At 43.8% G+C, this 18,337-nt stretch overlaps 1 protein-coding gene across 1 annotated transcript; it reads right to left on the reverse strand.

Moving 5' to 3' along the window:
* Positions 1-2,975: 2,975 nt before the first annotated feature.
* On the reverse strand, positions 2,976-12,169 carry LOC117364451 (transmembrane protein 229B-like). The gene is made up of 2 exons (XM_033953620.1): positions 11,961-12,169; positions 2,976-4,766 (listed from the first exon to the last, which is right to left on the reverse strand). Exon 2 carries the CDS (start codon positions 4,762-4,764, stop codon positions 4,279-4,281), a length of 486 nt encoding a protein of 161 aa, XP_033809511.1. The 5' UTR covers positions 4,765-4,766; positions 11,961-12,169; the 3' UTR covers positions 2,976-4,278.
* Between the last annotated feature and the right edge of the window lie 6,168 nt (positions 12,170-18,337).

Raw genomic sequence — 18,337 nt, forward strand, 5'->3', positions numbered from 1 at the left:
TGTCTTTATTCAAAGCCTTTACAAATTGTTTCTTCAGGCCTAGCTTTATATGTAGTGGTGGTGGTGGTATGATCCTGTCTCATGCTACCAAAGGTTCATCAATTACAATTTGTCCTTGAACCACCATATATTCCCTCGGAGGCCAATCTTTTTTTGCCCAATGTTCATCTTTGGTTCTACTACCCCAGGGGTAGGCAATTCCGGTCCTCGAGAGCCATTGTCAGGTCAGGTTTTCAAGATATCCACAATAAATATGCATGACATAGATTTGCATCTCAAGGAGGCAGTGCATGCAAATCCATCTCATACATATTCATTGTGGATATCCTGAAAACCTGACTTGGCTCTGGCTCTCACGGACTGGAATTGCCTACCCCTATACTATCCCAAAGGCATAAAAAGTAAGGATATTTTGTGTAGCCACTTTGTTGACCAAGAAGAAAATTAACTATCTTCAAGTTTACACAAATCACCCATTGATGTTCTTGGTAATTTATCTTTTCCAAGACTAATGAAAGGGCCTTGAACTCTTCTTTCATCTTGATGGAGTGACCGATTGGAATAGAACCATATCTAAGAAACTAGAGCAATTTTCTGAACTAAAGCCCCAAATAACCCCAGTAACAGGTTAAAAAAAAAACCAAGGCACCATGAAAAAATTGTTTTTTTTGTTGGTCTGTGTTTTATGTGTGTTTAAATGGTGGAATTGTTTTTATATGTTATGGTGCAATTGTGAAGTTACTGCTCTCTGACAGGTTTTTTTTAAAAACTGGATTGGGTGAAATAAGCCTCTGAGTAAGACCTGGGGAATTATAAGTACAGTATACACTTCTCCCTTCGTATTCGCTGTGATAGGGGATTAACAGAACCGCAAATACTGAAAAACCGCGAATAACTTTTTTATACGTCATTTGCTGTTTTCTATTAAAAACCATCGTGAATATGGTGAAACTGTGAGTAACATGGTGGGAGACCTGGCCTGTTCCTGAAGGAGAGGCAAAACACGGGGAGCAATTTTCTCTGTAAACGCTTGGAATCAGCAATTTCTCTATGCAAGCTGATGTAATTTGGGGGCAGGAGCCAGCAAGCTAAAAACCGCAAATGCTGAAACCGCAAATACGGAGGGAGAGGTGTAGTGGGGAACAATGCAGGAGAGCTTTATGGGTGTTCAGCAATCCCCAGTATTGAACAAACTCCTTCGTTGCATCCAGGAGGGATAGGTGTCAGGTCAAAAGTGCGCCGTGACAAAGGCGCGCCCAGACAATTGAGCGCAGCGCGGAGCCGCGCGCCGCTCTAAATTACTGTTTTTAGGGCTCCGACGGGGGGGCGTGGGGGGAAACCCCCCCCCCCCACTTTACTTAATAGACATCGAGCCGCGTTGTGGGGGCATTGTGGGGGGTGTGGGGGGTTGTAACCCCCCACATTTCACTGAAAACTGAACTTTTTCCCTGTTTTTAGGGAAAAAGTTCAGTTTACAGTAAAATGTGGAGGGTTACACAACCCCCCAAACCCCCCATAACGCCGGCACGATGTCTAGTAAGAAAACTGGGGGGGGTTCCCCAACAAACCCCCCCATCGGAGCCCCTAAAAACTGTAATTTTGTGTGGCGCGCGCCTCCGCGCTGCGCTCAATTGTCGGCACACGCTTTTGTCTTTTGCGCCGTTGTCTTTGTATTGTTTGATACTCCCAATTATTTTGAAATGTTGCTGCAGATAGGGAATGCAAAGAGGGTGTTAGGGGAGGGGGAGAAGGAGAAGGATGGTGCGGATCAGATTTACTCTTTTGGTACTTTCTAGAAAATAACTTGTCCAAAGTTAACATGGCTCCTGTATTGCCTGCTGTGGACAATTGTGCCATCTGCTGTCTCCTACTTGAATGACAACCAACAGAATAAATTCAACACATGGTTTTAGAATTCTGTTTATTTATGAGTTTGTTTTTCATGTTTCTGTCTAAATATATAAATTACAAAATTTACTTTTCCTCATTGCACAAAAATTCAGGTTTGCATATTATTGCTGCACCCTGAATAAAAAATAAATAGGAAACATTAAATTAAATGCAACCCCCCCCCCCCCACACCCCCAGTTCTCTTTACATTTAGGGCCCAAATCATAAGGCAATTTTTAGCCCACAGAACTGGGTCGTCTTCAGCAGAGTCAGCTTTCTTTCCACAGACGAGCACACTTCACACTACAAGCAGAAGGCAGACCAGGAACATGGCACGGTCTGCCTCTCACCACAGTCACAGGTGTCGGGTGTTGTGGCGTTTTCTCGTTTTGCCTTGTTGGCTTTGCGACTTCCTAATTTGGGTAAAGAAGTCGATTCAAGACCTTCTAGGCGGTCCGCACCCCTGCCTGCTCACTCTGCTGCCCACCCAGCAAGATCTCAATGCAATGTGTGTCCAAGTTTTTGGCAGGCTCACTAGCAATTAATGAAGCTCCTGTGTGCAACGGTAGCCACAGGTTTTGGGCCCTGGTTTGCCCTATACTTTCATCTCCTGGTAACATAAAAAGGAAAATCTGACTGCAGCAAGCTAAGGGCTAGGAAAGAGGCAGGATCAAACCCGTTCTTCAGTGTATGCTACATGGTTGTATCTGTTAGTACCGGGTGAGAGCAGTGGCATAGCGAGGGTAAGAGGCGCCCATGGTGGTGGCACCTCTCCCCCCGCCTCTACATGCTCCTTCCCTGCCCCCTCCTGCCATGTGCACGCCACTTCTCTTCCTGTAACGTTCCTGGTCCGAGCAACAACCCCCAACCTGCTGTCACGCCAGCTCTTTCCTCCAGGAAGTGATGTCAGAGGAAGAGGCATTGCTGGCACGACAGCAGGTTGGGAGAGGTTGCTGATCACACCAGGAACATTAGAGAGGTACAGAGGAAGTGTTGCGTACGCCGTGGGGGGGGGGGGGAGTCAGGGAAGCACTCTCACCAAGATGGTGCCCGGGGGAACCGCCCCCTCCCTTACTAGGTCACTGGGTGGGATCTACCTCCGTGAAATGCAACATATTTCTAAAGAAATCTTTAAACTAATTTGATTGGGTGGTTATTAGTGTATGAAGGCTCCCTCCATTCTTCCCTTCATGCATTCATCCACACCTTCCTTTGCGATGTCCCCCCTGTCCCCACAGCAAGCCCGAATTATGCTGCCTAAAGTGAAGGGTCCGCCAAGGAGTTGGGTGGCAGAGTGTTGTCTGTCATGTCACACATTTTGTTATTCTCAACCCACAAATGTGACCGTTTGCAGCTCATAGCTCGGATCTTTGCCAAAGGGGGCGAGGCAATCCGAGCCCTGGGATGAGAAAAACCAATAGCAGCAGATCCCGGAGCAGCCGCAGCATTCTGACAACCGCAAGCGGGATCAGATTTTTCCCATTCTGTCAGAGCCAGAGCAAAGGTCAAGGACACCTTAGACCGTCCTCTCCATTAACTTTTTAGGATGTTCCCCTCCGAGATTTTAGTAATTATACTCACCCTCACATAAAATACTATTAAAATGCACATTAAGGTAGGTGTTGATGGTTCTTTTGAGTTTGTGTAGCTCTTTGAGCTTCTTGGCTGTCTCCCAGAAGCTGCCTCCCGAGGCAACTGCCTAGTCTTGTCTAACAGTTGTGTCAGGCTATGAGAGGCCAGGAAACTTAGAGTTAGTTTATCAGATTAGGAGAAGGAAGGAGCTTGGCACTTGGGGAGTAGTTGAGACAAGAGGCATCACAGGTATGAAGGGTGTTGCTAGAGAACAACAAAATTAGCAATGATTCATGAGCAGAGTTTCAAAAATAGGCAAACATTTTCAGATCGCAGCAGATGCTGGTGGCATAAGCTACCAGCTGTATGGACTGGATTTACCAGCTGAAACAGTGAAGAGGCAGGGGGCTCCCACAGAACCCCCCCCCCTTAAATATCAGTCTCCGAGCCTGGCAAGCTTGTGACAGGCAATAGGTATTCGAAGAGGCACTGGTGAGGAAAGGGCTGTCCCTGCACTGGGACTTGCAAGTTGCTGAGAAAAATAAAATCCCTGCGGACAGAGCCGGAGCAATGAAAGGATCTCTGGCCCCCCCTCCCCTGCAATGAGCCAGCAGTTTTGGAACCACAGTCACCTCCCCTCTGTCAACAGAGTGAGGCGTCAGGGAGAAAGGGAGCTTAAAATAAGTTAGGACAGAGGCAGAACAGTGTAGCAATGATCAGAAGAGGTCCGGCCGACTTCTTTCTTGGGCCCCAGAACAGATTCACGCAGCCCAGAGGCGAAGGAATGTCTCAGATGCAATTAGTGCTGCACATGCATTAGTGCTGCTTCATCACAGTCTGTCCTGGGAAGTCTGGCTCCCCATCCTCATCAAAGCGCAGGCGGAGAATGTTCCAGATGACCATCTTCTCCAAGATAAGCGTGCCCAGAAACCAGAAGAGCACATACTCTGGCGCTACGAGTCCCATGATGTCATAGTCAAAGTGGCTGTAGTCCCAAGGGCAGGCATTGAACTGGCGCAGGACAAAGCCAGTGGTGAACTCCCACAGGTAGAGGAGGCAGGTGTAAATCAGGCAACGGACCAGGGTGCCATGGCGGGCCCTCAGCCGCAGGTAAAGCTTCTCCACCACTAACATGAAAGTGCCGTAGATAAAGAGTGCCCAGACACTGGTGACGCCGTGGAATTTCCAGTCCCGATGTAGTGTGAAATCCCAGGCTGCGGTGAACATCACTTCACAGAAGTAGCCATGGATGGCATACATGTACCAACGGGAGAGGGGGCTGAGGGGCTCCAATGCACCCATGCCTGCAGGAGAGAGAGAGAAAAGCACAAGGAAGGTATCAGCATCCAGGGACGAGCTATCACTGCAATCTGCCAAACTCAAAAACCCACTCAAAATCATGCACCCAACATGGGTGCGACAGACAAGGCCAGGGTTGGGCAACCTCGGTCCTCAAGGGCCACAACCCAGGTTTTCAGGATTTCTCCAATGAGCGTGCACGAGATCTATTTGCTACAATGGAAGCAGTGCGTGCAAATAGATCCCATGCATATTCACGGGGGAAATCCTGAAAGCACAAATAGGTTGTGGCTGGAGTGGGCTTTCTCGGTCCTCAAAGGCAGCAACCCCTTTCCAGCACACAGTCCTCAGGACATACCCAGCCAGTCACATTTTCAAGATATTCTCAATGAATAATCATGGGATAGAGTTACACGCAACAGAAGTTAAAAACGAAAGAATGACACGGGAACCAATTGTTCCCCGTCCCCCGCAGGAACTCAATTTTTCCATCCCATCTCCGTGAGTTTTGTTGCTTTCCTTGCCCCTGCCCCATTCCTGTAAGCTCTGCCTTAACCATACAAGCCTCGAACACTTAAAGTGTTTGAGACTTGTGCAGATGAGGACAGAGCTTGCAGAGATGAGAGCAGAGACAGGAAAAGAACTTGCCGGGACGGGAAAACAAGTTCCCGCGGGGACGGAGGGAAAAAAATTTGTCCCCGCGTCGTTCTCTTTTAAGAACCACTGCCATAATCCCATGAGGTTCATCTATCACAGGCCTCCAGACAAGAGTTGTCACCTGGATCCAGATTTTCAGGAGGCTGATCCAGTTCTAGTTTCACCCCCACTGTCTATCTGTAGTCTTGCTTTACTTGGGGGGAAATCAAAATAGGGACATCTGTGCAGGCACTGGGGTAAAACAAGGTTTGGATCAGCATGTCTTGAAAAATGAGACCATCCGGCAACCCTAGCAGGCTCTCTAAAACATTTTTAGGCAGAAGCTAGGATTTTCTGAAGGGTGGGGCGCAGCCAATCACAGCACTAGAATGCCAGAAGTACGTGTGTGTCGTGGGTTCTTGGAAAGCTAACTGGAGCCCTGCAATCCGTACATTTTCTCACACTCTCTAGTGCAGGGGTGGGCAACCTGCGGCTCTTGAGACTATGGGAAGTATACACAGAAAACATCATTAACCGGAGTTTTGGCAATTTTAAATACTGTTATTTTGCAAATATTTTCAGAATAGCCACTCTACATTTCGCTTCCATTATTTATAGTTAAATTTTTAGTTATTTGTTTACCATGGAAGGTCTGTGGAGCTCTGTGCATTTCTGGTTCTGATATTATATAATGTTGCAGCCTGCTAGGGATATTGCTTCAACCACCACCACCACCACCACCCTAGCCAGCAGATTATCCATCCCACCCACCCTGGCTCCCCACCCTGGCATCCTGTTTTGTCTGTCTTGTTTGTTTAGATTGTAAGCTCTTTCGAGCAGGCAGAGTTCCGGAGTCTCAATGCGTGGATGAGGCGATGGTGCACTGAGGAAGGGTTTTAGATTTGTTAGGAACTGGGCGACATACTGGTGAAGGGGGACCCTATTCTGCAAAGATGGGCTCCACCTTAACCTGGGTGGAACCAGGCTACTGGCATCAACATTTAAAAAGGAGATAGAGCAGCTTTTAAACTAGAAACTGGGGGAAGGCCGACAGTCACTCAAAAGAGCATAGTTCGGGACAAGGTATCTTTAAAAGATGCCATTATAGAAGGGGAGACAAAGCATCGTGATAGCGAGATTGCAATACAGGCCGCAATAAACCAGGTTTCCTTAAATTCAGAGCAGGCCAATTTTAAAGGTTGCAAATTATCTATGCCAACCACTGAGCAAATTGTAAATAGATATGACAAACACTGTTTGAAATGTCTATATGCAAATGCCAGAAGCCTAAAAACAAAATGGGAGAGTTAGAATATATTTCACTATATGAAAAGATGGAAGGAAGATAACCAATGGGACACTGTCATACTGGGGTACAAGTTATATCATAGTGATAGGGTAGATCAAATCGGTGGAGGCATAGCGTTATATGTTAAGGAGGGCCTTGAATCAAACGGACTCAAAATTCTACAAGAGCAGAAACACACCTTGGAATCCCTATGGGTAGAAATTCCATGTGTGATGGGGGAAAGGATAGCGATAGGAGTGTACTACCATTCACCTGACCAAGACAAACGGACAGATGCTGAAATGTTATCAGAAATCAGAGAGGCAAATGTATCATCAGGGCATGCTAGGGAGATAAAACTCCTTGATGAAATCAAGGACTGCTTTATGGAGCAGCTGGTTCAGGAACCGACAAGAGGTGAAGCCATTCTAAATCTAATTCTTAGTGGAGAGCATGAATTGGTAATGGTGCTGAGGTAGCTTGATAACAGTGACCATAACATGATTGGATTTACCATAACGTAACTTTTATTCTTGTATACCGCCCACCCAAAAAGGATCCGGGCGGTTCACAGAGCAGAAGAACTGGACAATCAGTGATGTTTCCATAAAATAAAATGATACATTAGCAATAAAACATATAAGATTATACAAAGTAGCATTAAAAAAGGTAGTACAATTAAAACAATAAAAAATGGTTTATGTCATAAATTTATCAAACAAATGTGTTTTTAAAACCTTTCTAAAAGCAATTTACATATGATTTTGAAAAATCAAAGGACTCAACCAGGAAGGCAATTGTTTTACTAAGAAATCTCTTGAAACGACATGACCTAATAGTAGGATACATAAACATGAATTCATTACGAGCATCCTTTACTGAGCTATAAATCTTGAAACGAGAGGATAAATATTTTGGGGCCAAACCAAAGAGAGCCTTAAAACAAAAACACCCAAATTTTAAAAAGGACCCGTGCCTCAAAGGGCAACCAGTGTAGTTGTTGGTAAAAATAACCAACACGATCATATTTCTTTAGACCAAAAATTAGGCGTACGGCCGCATTTTATATTAAACGAATACGCTTTACATTTTTCTTGCAAGATGCCAGGTAAATAACACTGCAATAATCAAGAATTGACCAAATTAAAGACCGTACTAAAAGTCTAAAAGAATCAAAATCAAAGTATTTTTTAATAGCGCGTAATTTCCAAAGATATCCCTAGAATAGGAAATCCAGTACAACAGCACTTAACTATAAAAAAAAAAAAAAAAAGGAGACTGTGATAACATGAGGAGAATGGTCAAAAAGAAACTTAGGGCTCCTTTTACGAAGGCGCGTTATCGGTTTAACGCGTGTAATAGCGTGCGCTAAACTGCTACCGCTACCGACTCCTCTTGAGCAGGCGGTAGTTTTTTGGCTAGTGCGGGAGTTAGCACGTGATTAAAAGTCGCGTGCCCGGCTTCGTAAAAGGAGCGCCTAAAGGTGCATCTGCAAAGGTCAAACATATATATCAGGCGTGGATGTTATTTAAAAACTCCATCCTGGAAGCCCAAAATAGATATATTCCATGTACTAAAGGAGAATCCTTCAGAAAGTGGAAGAAGGATCTGACCGAAAATAATCGTAAACAACACAAGGAATGTCAAATCAAAGGCAAGGTGCTAATAAGGAAGGCAAAGACAGATCTTGAAAAGAAGATTGCGCTGGAAGCAAAAACACACAGAAAAAACTTTTTTAGGTATATTAAAAGGAAGAAGCTGGAAAGAGAATGGTTTGGATCGCTAGATGACCGAGGGATAAAAGGGGCTCTCAGGGAAGACAGGGACATAGCGGAAAGATTAAGGGCTCCTTTTATGAAGCCGCGGTAGCGGTTTAACGCGTGTAATATCGCGCGCTAAACTGCTGGCCGCGCTAGCCGCTATCACCTCCTCTTGAGTAGGCGGTAGTTTTTCGGCTAGCGCAGAGGTTAGCGCGTGATTAAAAGTCGCGCGCGTTAAAGCCGCTACCGCGGCTTCGTAAAAGGAGCCCTAAATGAATTCTTTGCCTCGGTCTTCAGTGAGGAAGAGGTGAGGGTGATACCGGTGCCAGAAATTGTATTCAGTTATGATGAATCAGAAAAACTCGTACAAATCTCTGTAATACTGAATGATGTAATGGGTCAATTTGACAAATTGAACAGTAGCAAATCACTTGGACCGGATGGTACATCAGTGGTCTCAAACTCAAACCCTTTGCAGGGCCACATTTTGGATCTGTCGGTACTTGGAGGGCCTCAGAAAAAAAAATAGTTAATGTCTTATTAAAGAAATGACAATTTTGCAGGAGGTAAAACTCTTTATAGTTTATAAATCTTTCCTTTTGGCTAAGTCTTAATAATAATATTGTCATTTATAGCTAAATAGACATATGATCAAGAAACTGTTTTATTTTACTTTTGTGATTATGATAAACAGACCGAGGGCCTCAAAATAGTACCAGGCGGGCCGCATGTGGCCCCCGGGCAATGAGTTTGAGACCACTGGTATACATCCTAGAGTGCTGATAGAATTGAAAAATGAACTTGCAGAGCTAATGTTAGAAATTTCGCAACCTTAGAATTACATGGTTCTAACTGTACCAAAAGTCATTCTCAGGAATTTGAAGTGGAGGTTTGTGGGACAATTTGGTGTTAAATGACACGTGCCGATTTACCATGTAATTTCTTATGAAATGAAGGAATGGTTAAGTTGCAATAAATCCTCCTACATGTCAGATACAACCCGGAAGTCATCGGAGTTAAAAATACTGAAAATGGTCACTTAGAACCCTGTAATTCTAAGATCGCAATTTGTAACTTTTCTTTAAAAACCAGCATAGTACCGGGTGGCCAACGTGAAGCAGATTTTTAAAAAGGGTTCCAGAGGTGATTCGGGAAATTATAGACCTGCGAGTCTGATGTTGGTGCCAGACAAAATGGTAGAGGCTATTATAAAGAACAAAATGACAAATCATATACATAAGCATGGATTAATGAGAAAAAAGCCAAAAGTGATAGTCAAGGGAAATCTTGCCTCACCAATCTACTGCATTTCTTTGAAGGGGTGAATGAACAAGTGGATAAAGGTGAACTGGGTTGACATTTTGTATTTGGATTTGAAAGACTTCTGAGGAAATTAGAAAGTCATGGGATAGAAGGTAATGTCCTTTTATGGATCGAGAACTGGTCGAAAGACAGAAAACAGACTGGGTTTAAATGGTCAGTATTCTCAATGGAGAAGGGTAAATAGTGGAGTTCCCCAGGGGTCTGTGCTGGGACAGCTGCTTTGTAACATATTTATCAATGACCTAGAGATGGGAATAACTAGTGAGATAATTAAATTTGTTAATGACATAAAGTTGTTTAAAATTGTTCAATTGCAAGAGGATTGTGAAAAATTGCAAGAGGACCTTGTGAGACTGGAAGACTGGGCGTCAAAATGGCAGATGGCGTTTAATGTGAGCAAGTGCAAAGTGATGCATGTGGGAAAGAGGAACCCAAACTATAGCATTGTGATGCGGCTGCTGCTATGAAAACAAATAGAATGTTAGGAATTATCAGGAAAGGAATGGAAAACAAAAGATGAAAATGTTATAATGCCCTTGTATCATTCTATGGTACAGCTGCACCTCAAATACTGTGTGTGCAGTTCTGGTCGCCTTATCTCAAAAATGATATAGCGGAATTAGAAAAGGTACAGAGAAGGGCGCCAAAGATGATAAAAAGGATGAGTCGACATCCCTATGAGAGGCTAAAGCGGCTAGGGCTCTTCAGCTTGGAGAAGAGATAGCTCAGGGATGATATGATAAAGGTCTATAAGATAATGAGTGGAGTGGAGTGGAGTGGAGTGGAGTGGAGTGGAATGGAAAAAGGTAGATGTGAATCGCTTGTTCCCTCTTTCCAAAAATACTAGAACTAGGAGACATGAGATGAAGTTACTAAGTAGTAGATTTAAAACAAACCGGCGAAAATATTTCTTCACAAAACGCATAACTAAACTCTGGAATTCGTTGCTGGAGAATGTGGTGAAATCAGTTAGCTTAGCAGGGTTTAAAAAAAAAAAAAAGGTTTGGATAATTTCCTACAAGAGAAGTCCATAGGCCATTATTGAGATGGCTTGGGGAAATCCACTGCTTATTCCTAGAATTTATTATTTCTGTAGCACTGAAAAGCATACATAATGCTGTACATTTAACATGCAGTAGATGGCCCCTGATCAGAGGAGCTTACAATCTAATTTGGACAGACAGACAGACAGAGGGCTTTGTATAAAGGTTGCTCCCCTCTGGTCTACTGCTTCTTCAGTGCAAAACCACCCTGCAAGGCATGACCCCCTTTTGGTACTTGCCTCAATGGCAAATCCTACTCTGGTTAATGCCCCTTGCCTCTCTCTTCCTCCTCCTCCTCCCTGGCACTCCACCATCAGCCTGAGAAACAAGAGGATGTGGAACTGAAAATTCAGAAATTATTCCGTCACATGATATGATTGGGTAACCTGCAGGCCCCCACCCCTGGCTGGGCAGGCTGAACTGGAAGACAGATCTTAATTAAGACTCAAACCAGAAATTGCTCAGGGGAGATCCTGGTGTGCTGTTCAAGTACCAGAGTATCCGTCTCTCCCTGCCATGTTGTCTCCTTCTTCCATATCTTTCATCCTCCCTCACACTCTCCCAACCATTAAAAGGAGCCCTGCTCTCACCTTTGGTCAGATAAAGTCTGTCCAAGAAAATACATCTGTAACTGAAAAGTCCAAATGCAAAAGACCTGACAGATGTCTAATAAATTACTTCTCTCCCATACGCTCAAACTCAGGTCCCAGGGCACCTTCCTAGACCAGCTGCACAATTTGCAAGTTCTTGAAAATGTCCCTTTTCGACCAACATACATGAAGAGGTATAGAAACTTTCCAAACTTCTGGGTCTCTTCCTTCTTACTGTGGCACAAAAGTGGAAAATACAGGGACAGGCATAATTCTCCTTTCACCCTGGAATCTTATTTCTCAGTCTGGGGTACCTTCAGGATATCTGTGATCTTTTATACCACATCATTACAAGTGAGAAAGTACATCCAAGGATCCCATTTGAGAATGAGCACAGCTGTCAGGAGAAAGGGGGGTTGGGGGGGGGGAGCACTGTCAGAGATTCAGGCCAGTACACCGCCTAAGCAGGACCAACAGCAGAGGCCAATCCCACGTCCAACGACCAGAGATCGCAGCCTTGAGCACTGCGGGGAAGAGGTTCCAACTAGCATCTGCTCACCTGTCCACAACACTGGGGCTAGATAGTTGCTGCTGGACTCCCGGCGCCAGTCTCAACCCTGCCGATCTAACGCGCCGCCGGGCTTCTGGTGCCAATTCAGCCACCACCAAGGATCGGCTCCCGGTGCGAATCGCACTACCTCCACAGCCGAACTCACCTGTCCGCCGTCTCTTAAAAGAACACAAACCTGACTTGACGTCACCGGAGGTACTGCTCTGTTCTCCACGTCATCACGCGCTTACGTTCCTGCCAGCCTCCTACCGCCATCTTGGTAGAGGCAGGATGTGGCTTCATCCTAGAGGTTATGAGAGGCGGGGGTTGCCAAATAGCCAAGGGCATTATTGTTGATATTTATAGAGATATAGGGAGATAACGCGACCCTGCTTTCAGATTGTAACAGAGCAGGGGATTTGAGCCCTGCCGTGCCCCAGCCCCTACCAGGATCCTAGTTGCTAATGGAAAAATGTTGCATTTATTTTGGCTAGATGCATTTGCCCATATTGTAGGTTTTATATTAGCCCATTTTATGGTTATGCATCTTTATATTTTAGCTCACTTTGCCTTTTATTTTTATTTTTAAGATTATGGATTTTTACATTTTGGCTCCTTTTTGTTTTAGCACATATTATGTCTTTGACTTTACTCCAGAGTGTTAGAATGTAGGTATTTGTTCATTTTTGATGTGCATTAGAATATTTGGGTTTCGTATTGTTTTCTGTTGTTCATTTGCTACTGCTAATCATTTCTATAGTGCTACTAGGCATACGCAGTGCTATACAGCAAAACATAGAATCTAATCTAATCTTCTATTTGTGCGTCGCTCGTACCTATACAGACTCAAGGGGACTGTAAAGAGAGGTAAGAGGGGAAAGAGGAGGTGGATAGGTAAGAGGGAGAGGAAGGGGATAGAAAAAGAGGGGAGAGAGGAGGAAGGGAAAGGGAGAGAAGAGAGGTAAGAGGGGAAAGAGGAGGGAGAGAGAGGAGGTGGATAGGTAAGAGGGAGAGGAAGGGGATAGAAAAAGAGGGGAGAGAGGAGGAAGGGAAAGGGAGAGAAGAGAGGTAAGAGGGGAGAGAGAAGGTGGATAGGTAAGAGGGAGAGGAAGGGGATAGAAAAAGAGGGGAGATAGGAGGAAGGGGAAAGGGAGAGAAGAGAGGGTAAAGGAGATTAAGTATCGAACAGATGGATTTTCAGTTTTCTTCTTAAGTATCGAACAGATGGATTTTCAGTTTTCTTCTTAGAAGAGACAGTCCCTGCTCTAAAGAGCTTACAATCTAGTCAAGACAGACAAACTGGACAAGAAGGAGCAACAATACACAGTGCTCAGGTGAGGGAATTACAGAGGGAATGATAGAACAGATATTGGTGCTTAGAAGGTGGGTTGGAGTTTGGAATTGAAAGCATCTTCAAAGAAGTGGGCTTTTGAGTCTGGATTTGAATACTGCCAGAGAAAGAGCTTGGCGTACCGAGTCAAGTAGTTTATTCCAGGCATAAGGTGCAGCAAAGTAGAAGGGACAGAGTCTGGAGTTCGCCGTAGAAGAGAAGGGTACAGACAAGAAAGACTTATCTGATGAGCGGAGTCAGTAGCATAGTAAGGGGGAGGGGGGCAGTCTGCACCAGGCGCTGTCTTGGTGAGGGCGCAGGCACTCCTCTCTGCCCCCACCCCATCACGCATGCATGCTGCTTCCCTTCCCTATACCTCTGTAACATTCCTGGCACTAACAGCAACTCCCAAGCTGCTGTCACACTATCGTCAGCTCTTCCTTTGATGTCACTTCCTGGACCCATGCCTAGGAAGTGACATCAGAGGAAGAGCTGACGCTGGCATGACAGTAGCTTGGGGGTTGCTGCTCACGCCAGGAACATTACAGAGGTACGGGGGAAGAGAAGTGGCACGTGTGCGGCAGGAGGGGACGGGGAAGGAGCGTGTGGCGGTGGGGGTGGAGTAGAAGGCAGGGGAAGGGTGCCAGCGCCCCGGATGCCTCTCACCCTCACTACACCACTGAACAGAGTGGGGTGAGTGGGGAGTATGGGGAGAGGAGAGATAGGAGAGATACTGAGGAGCTGCGGAGTGAATACACTTGTAGGTCAGTAAGAGGAGTTTGAACTGTATTCAGAAATGGACAGGGAGCCAATGAAGTGACTTGAGGAGAGGGTTTGTGCGGGCCTAGCGACATTGGCGGAATGTGAGGGGTGCAGTAGAGTTCTGAAGAGATTGAAGGGGAGAGAGATGGTTTAATAGAAGGCGCAGTGGTTAAAACTACAGCCTCAGCACCCTGGGGTTGTGGGTTCAAAACCACGCTGCTCCTTGTGACCCTGGGCAAGTCACTTAATCCCCCCATTGTCCCAGGTAGATTGTGAGCCGCCGGGACAGAAAGGGAAAATGCTTAAGTACCTGAATAAATTCATGTAAACCGTTCTGAGCTCCCCTGGGAGAACGGTATAGAAAATTGAATAAATAAAAATAAATAAATAAAATAAAAAGCAGGTTGCAGTAGTCTAGGCGAGAGGTGATGAGGGTCTTGGCAGTGCACTCAGAAAGGAAGTGTTGGATTTTAGCAATGTTGTAGAGCAGGGATGTCAAAGACCCTCCTCGAGGGCCGCAATCCAGTCGGGTTTTCGGGATTTCCCCAATGAATATGCATGAGATCTATTTGCATGCACTGCTTTCATGGTATGCTAATAGATCTCATGCATATTCATTGGGGAAATCCTGAAAACCCGACTGGATTGTGGCCCTCAAGGACCGACTTTGACACCTGTGTTGTAGAGAAAGAAATGACAGGCTTGGGCGGTCTATTGGATTTGTGAAGAGAAGGAGAGAGAGAGAGGAGTCAAAGATTACCCCGAGGCTGCCAGCCGATGAGACAGGGAGAATAAGGTTGTTTGTTTACAGAAACCAAAAACGAGAGACAGGTTTAGGTGGAAAGATATGGAGCTCAGTCTTGGCCATGTTTAATTTTAGAGGTTTGTGAGGAGGCCTCCAGGTAGCAATGTCAGACAAGCAGGTTGAAACATTGATCTATCATTGGTCGATCGTTGGAACGAGCTGCCTCAGCAGGTGATTGAGGCCAACAGCGTGTGATATTCACGTGGGATCTATAGGGGAGTAAAAGTCAGGGAGTGGGTCATTGGTATGGGCAGACTCGATGAGCTAAGGCCCTTTTCTGCCGTCAATTTCTATGTTTCTATATTTCAATATAGTAGTTGTGGATTCTGGTTTTGGCCTTTATTCCAGCTCTGTATACAACAGAAGTGTCTTCAGGCCTTATGGTATGTTTTCTTATCTCTGTGGTCTTGAATCGAGTACGATTTCACACTTTTGATACACTGTCTACACACTGATTTACTATCAATATCACTGTATTATATTGCTTATTTTATTTATTTATTTATTTTTTATTTTATTTTTTTTTTTTTAATATAATTTTTATTGAAAAAGCAGTCAAAGATACACAACAGTGGTCCGTCATATAGCCTAAGTGGTTTACGTTCAGCATTTTTCCCTCTTTGTCCTGGTGGGCTTATACTCTACCTAATGTACCTGGGGCAACGGGGGATTAAGTGACTTGCCCAGGGTTACAAGGAGCAGCATGGGATTTGAACCCACAACCTAAGGGGTGTGGAGACTGTAGCTCTAACCCACTGTGCCACACACTCCCCTTTGCACATTGCTTTTTTAACACTTTTGTGTGTTTATATTCCTATCTGTCGCTTGCGTCACAATCACTGGCTAGCGCAGTGTCTCTCAAACTTTTTTTTTTTTTTTAGCTCCGGCACACTAAACAGAGTAAATGTTTTCGTGGCACAATTTAATTGCAATGCTAAAATTGCAAAACAAAGCAAAAAATTAAAATTGAGAGTTATTTATTTAAAGTTCTTTAAGCTATGTATGGGTAATCGTAACAACAGTGAAACTAAAGTAGATAGACTAGAATTGCTCATCAATGCGACCGATGTGCTTGTTTTTGAGGACAAATTAAATCAAAATGCAACTTGATAGTCGACAAGCAAACCCGCATTTCATCATTCACCCTCTGCAGTCGTTCTCTTTTTTTTTCAATAATTTAATTTCTATCAGAGCTGAAAATCCAAGTTCGCAAAGATAAGAAGATCCAAACAGTAGCAAAGTCTTGATTGCTTTGTTGCTCAAATGAGGATAATTCCTGCATAAAGAATAAAGGAAAAGCATTGGTTACCTGTAAATCACAGAATCACACATAAAATATTAGTAAACCAAGCTCCTGCATTCTTAGAAAGATTTCTAATACCATATATTCCCACAAAATCCTTAAGATCTGAAGAAAAATCTTTGCTAGTAGTCCCCTCGTTAAAATTCATTTATTCAAGGAGGGATGTGATTTTCTCTGTTACAGCCCCTCAAATTTGGAATTCGCTCCCGATCAACATAAGAGAAGAAAAATTACTCAGCAAGTTTAAAAGTCTCCAAAAAAGTTGGCTTTTTAAGGACGCTTTTAACTGATTCATTTACATTTTTTTGATTTTACATTGGACTAGGAACACTGCCAAGTAAAAATTAAGTGGGCAAAGTTCCCCAACCTCTTGTTTCATTACCTATCCCTTTTTATTTGTTTTGGAATTGTATTTAAGCCACTTTTTTTTTTCGCCTCCCTTTCTCAAATGCATTATTTTATTCTAATTAGTACTAATTGTCCTGGGTTTTTTTTTTTGTTTTTTTTAAATTTTTATTTTAACCTAATTTTTAACTAAATGTAAATCGCATTTTGGATTTGGATTTTGCGATTAAATCAAATATTTTAAATAAACTTGAAACTTGCCGTTAGTTTTCAAGGACCAATCACGTCAAAGAATGATGCTTGGCTGGGCGGTTGTATCATTACACACACAGACACTCATAACATTGACAGACTCTTGTGTACGTGAATTACATATCATCTATTCTAGTGTATACTTATGAAGGGAATTTTTTTTAAATAAAGTAAAATTCTGGAATCTCTCGTGGCATACTTGGAATCTCTTTGGGGCACACCACTGTGCCATGGCACACAGTTTGAGGGTCACTGTCTAGCCTGAGATATTCACATCGTTTTGCCACATCGGAATCTAATGGGCAGGGCTTGGGCATGCCCAGTGGGGCCCGGGCACTGCACGTGCTCAGAGAGAGAGAGAGAGAAAAAAAAAAAAATCTCTCTGGAGAGCTTATCCGCAAATTGGGAGCTGTTGGGACAACACCCATATGTGGCTGACTATCCTGCTGTACACGGAGAACCTACGTTACAGGTAAGTAACTACACTATATCTACTTTCACTGCGTTTCGTAATTAGTTTCACTATAACATTTTGATATGTCGCACATCATTCTGGACAAACGCAACTCGGGGACATGATATAAGAAAGCAATCTTATCTATATCAACCTTATGAGTAATGAACCTCAAACACCCATATTTTGCTGGTGTTTTTACTGGGGTATGAATATCATCATTGGTTCAATTTTACTCACAAACGCCAGTTAATATTAAACAAACTATTTTATACTATTGTAAGTGAGACTTTCCAAGAAAATGTACTTATCTTCACCCGACGGGAGCTCTAGTCTAACCCGTTTCACTTTCATACGAATTTGCCAGGGGTTACTGATTAAATTGAAAGCCTCCATAAACGTTTCCTTGCAGCTTCCGTGCATTAACTGACCTTGCATCAAAATTGCCACGTCTTTCAGGCGATGTGGTTGATATAGATAAGATTGTTTTCTTATTTCTGGTCTCAGAGTTGTGTTTGGCGTTGTTGGTGAGCAAGATTATTGGGATTTGCGACGCGCCATTCTGGCACATCGTATTCAATTTAGTCACACAGTGTCTATTTTCCCAGATGTCCAATTATTTTTCTTTTCTTGACTCCCAAGGAAGGCTAATATTGCCGAAAAATGGACCGCCTTGGATCCTTTCTTTTCATCATACGTCTACAACAGAGTACAACTGTTTTTCCTACCCTTTTAATAAAGGACTTCACACATTTCTTGGTCTGCTTGTATTTTTTATATATTTTCCTGCACTCATCCAGGTACAAAATATTTTTTGTTCCACATTTAATATTAGTAGCAGCACAGAATACCTGTGTACATAGGAGCTAGCTGTGTGGGTGCTTAAGCACCCCAATATTGAACAAACTCTTTGACTGTGTCCGTGGAGAGGTAATTTCTGTACATCTGGTAGTGCTATAGAAATAATAAATAGTAGTAGGGTTTAGCACTTCCATTAATTTTGAAAAGTTGACTCCTCTGCCTGCATACGCTCACATATCCCTGAGTCCTACAGTGGTAAGGTGAAGGAGTACAGTAGAGAATGACACGGGGACAAATTTTCCCCATTCCCGTGGAAACTCATTTTCCTGTCCCG

The sequence above is a fragment of the Geotrypetes seraphini genome, chromosome 8 (genome assembly GCF_902459505.1).
Source record: "Geotrypetes seraphini chromosome 8, aGeoSer1.1, whole genome shotgun sequence".
In the NCBI taxonomy this organism is placed as follows: Eukaryota; Metazoa; Chordata; class Amphibia; order Gymnophiona; family Dermophiidae; genus Geotrypetes; species Geotrypetes seraphini.

Coding starts and splice junctions, on each gene's coding strand:
- LOC117364451 (XM_033953620.1), bottom strand. CDS start 4,764: ATGGGTGCATTGGAGCCCCTCAGCCCCCTCTCCCGTTGGTACATGTAT.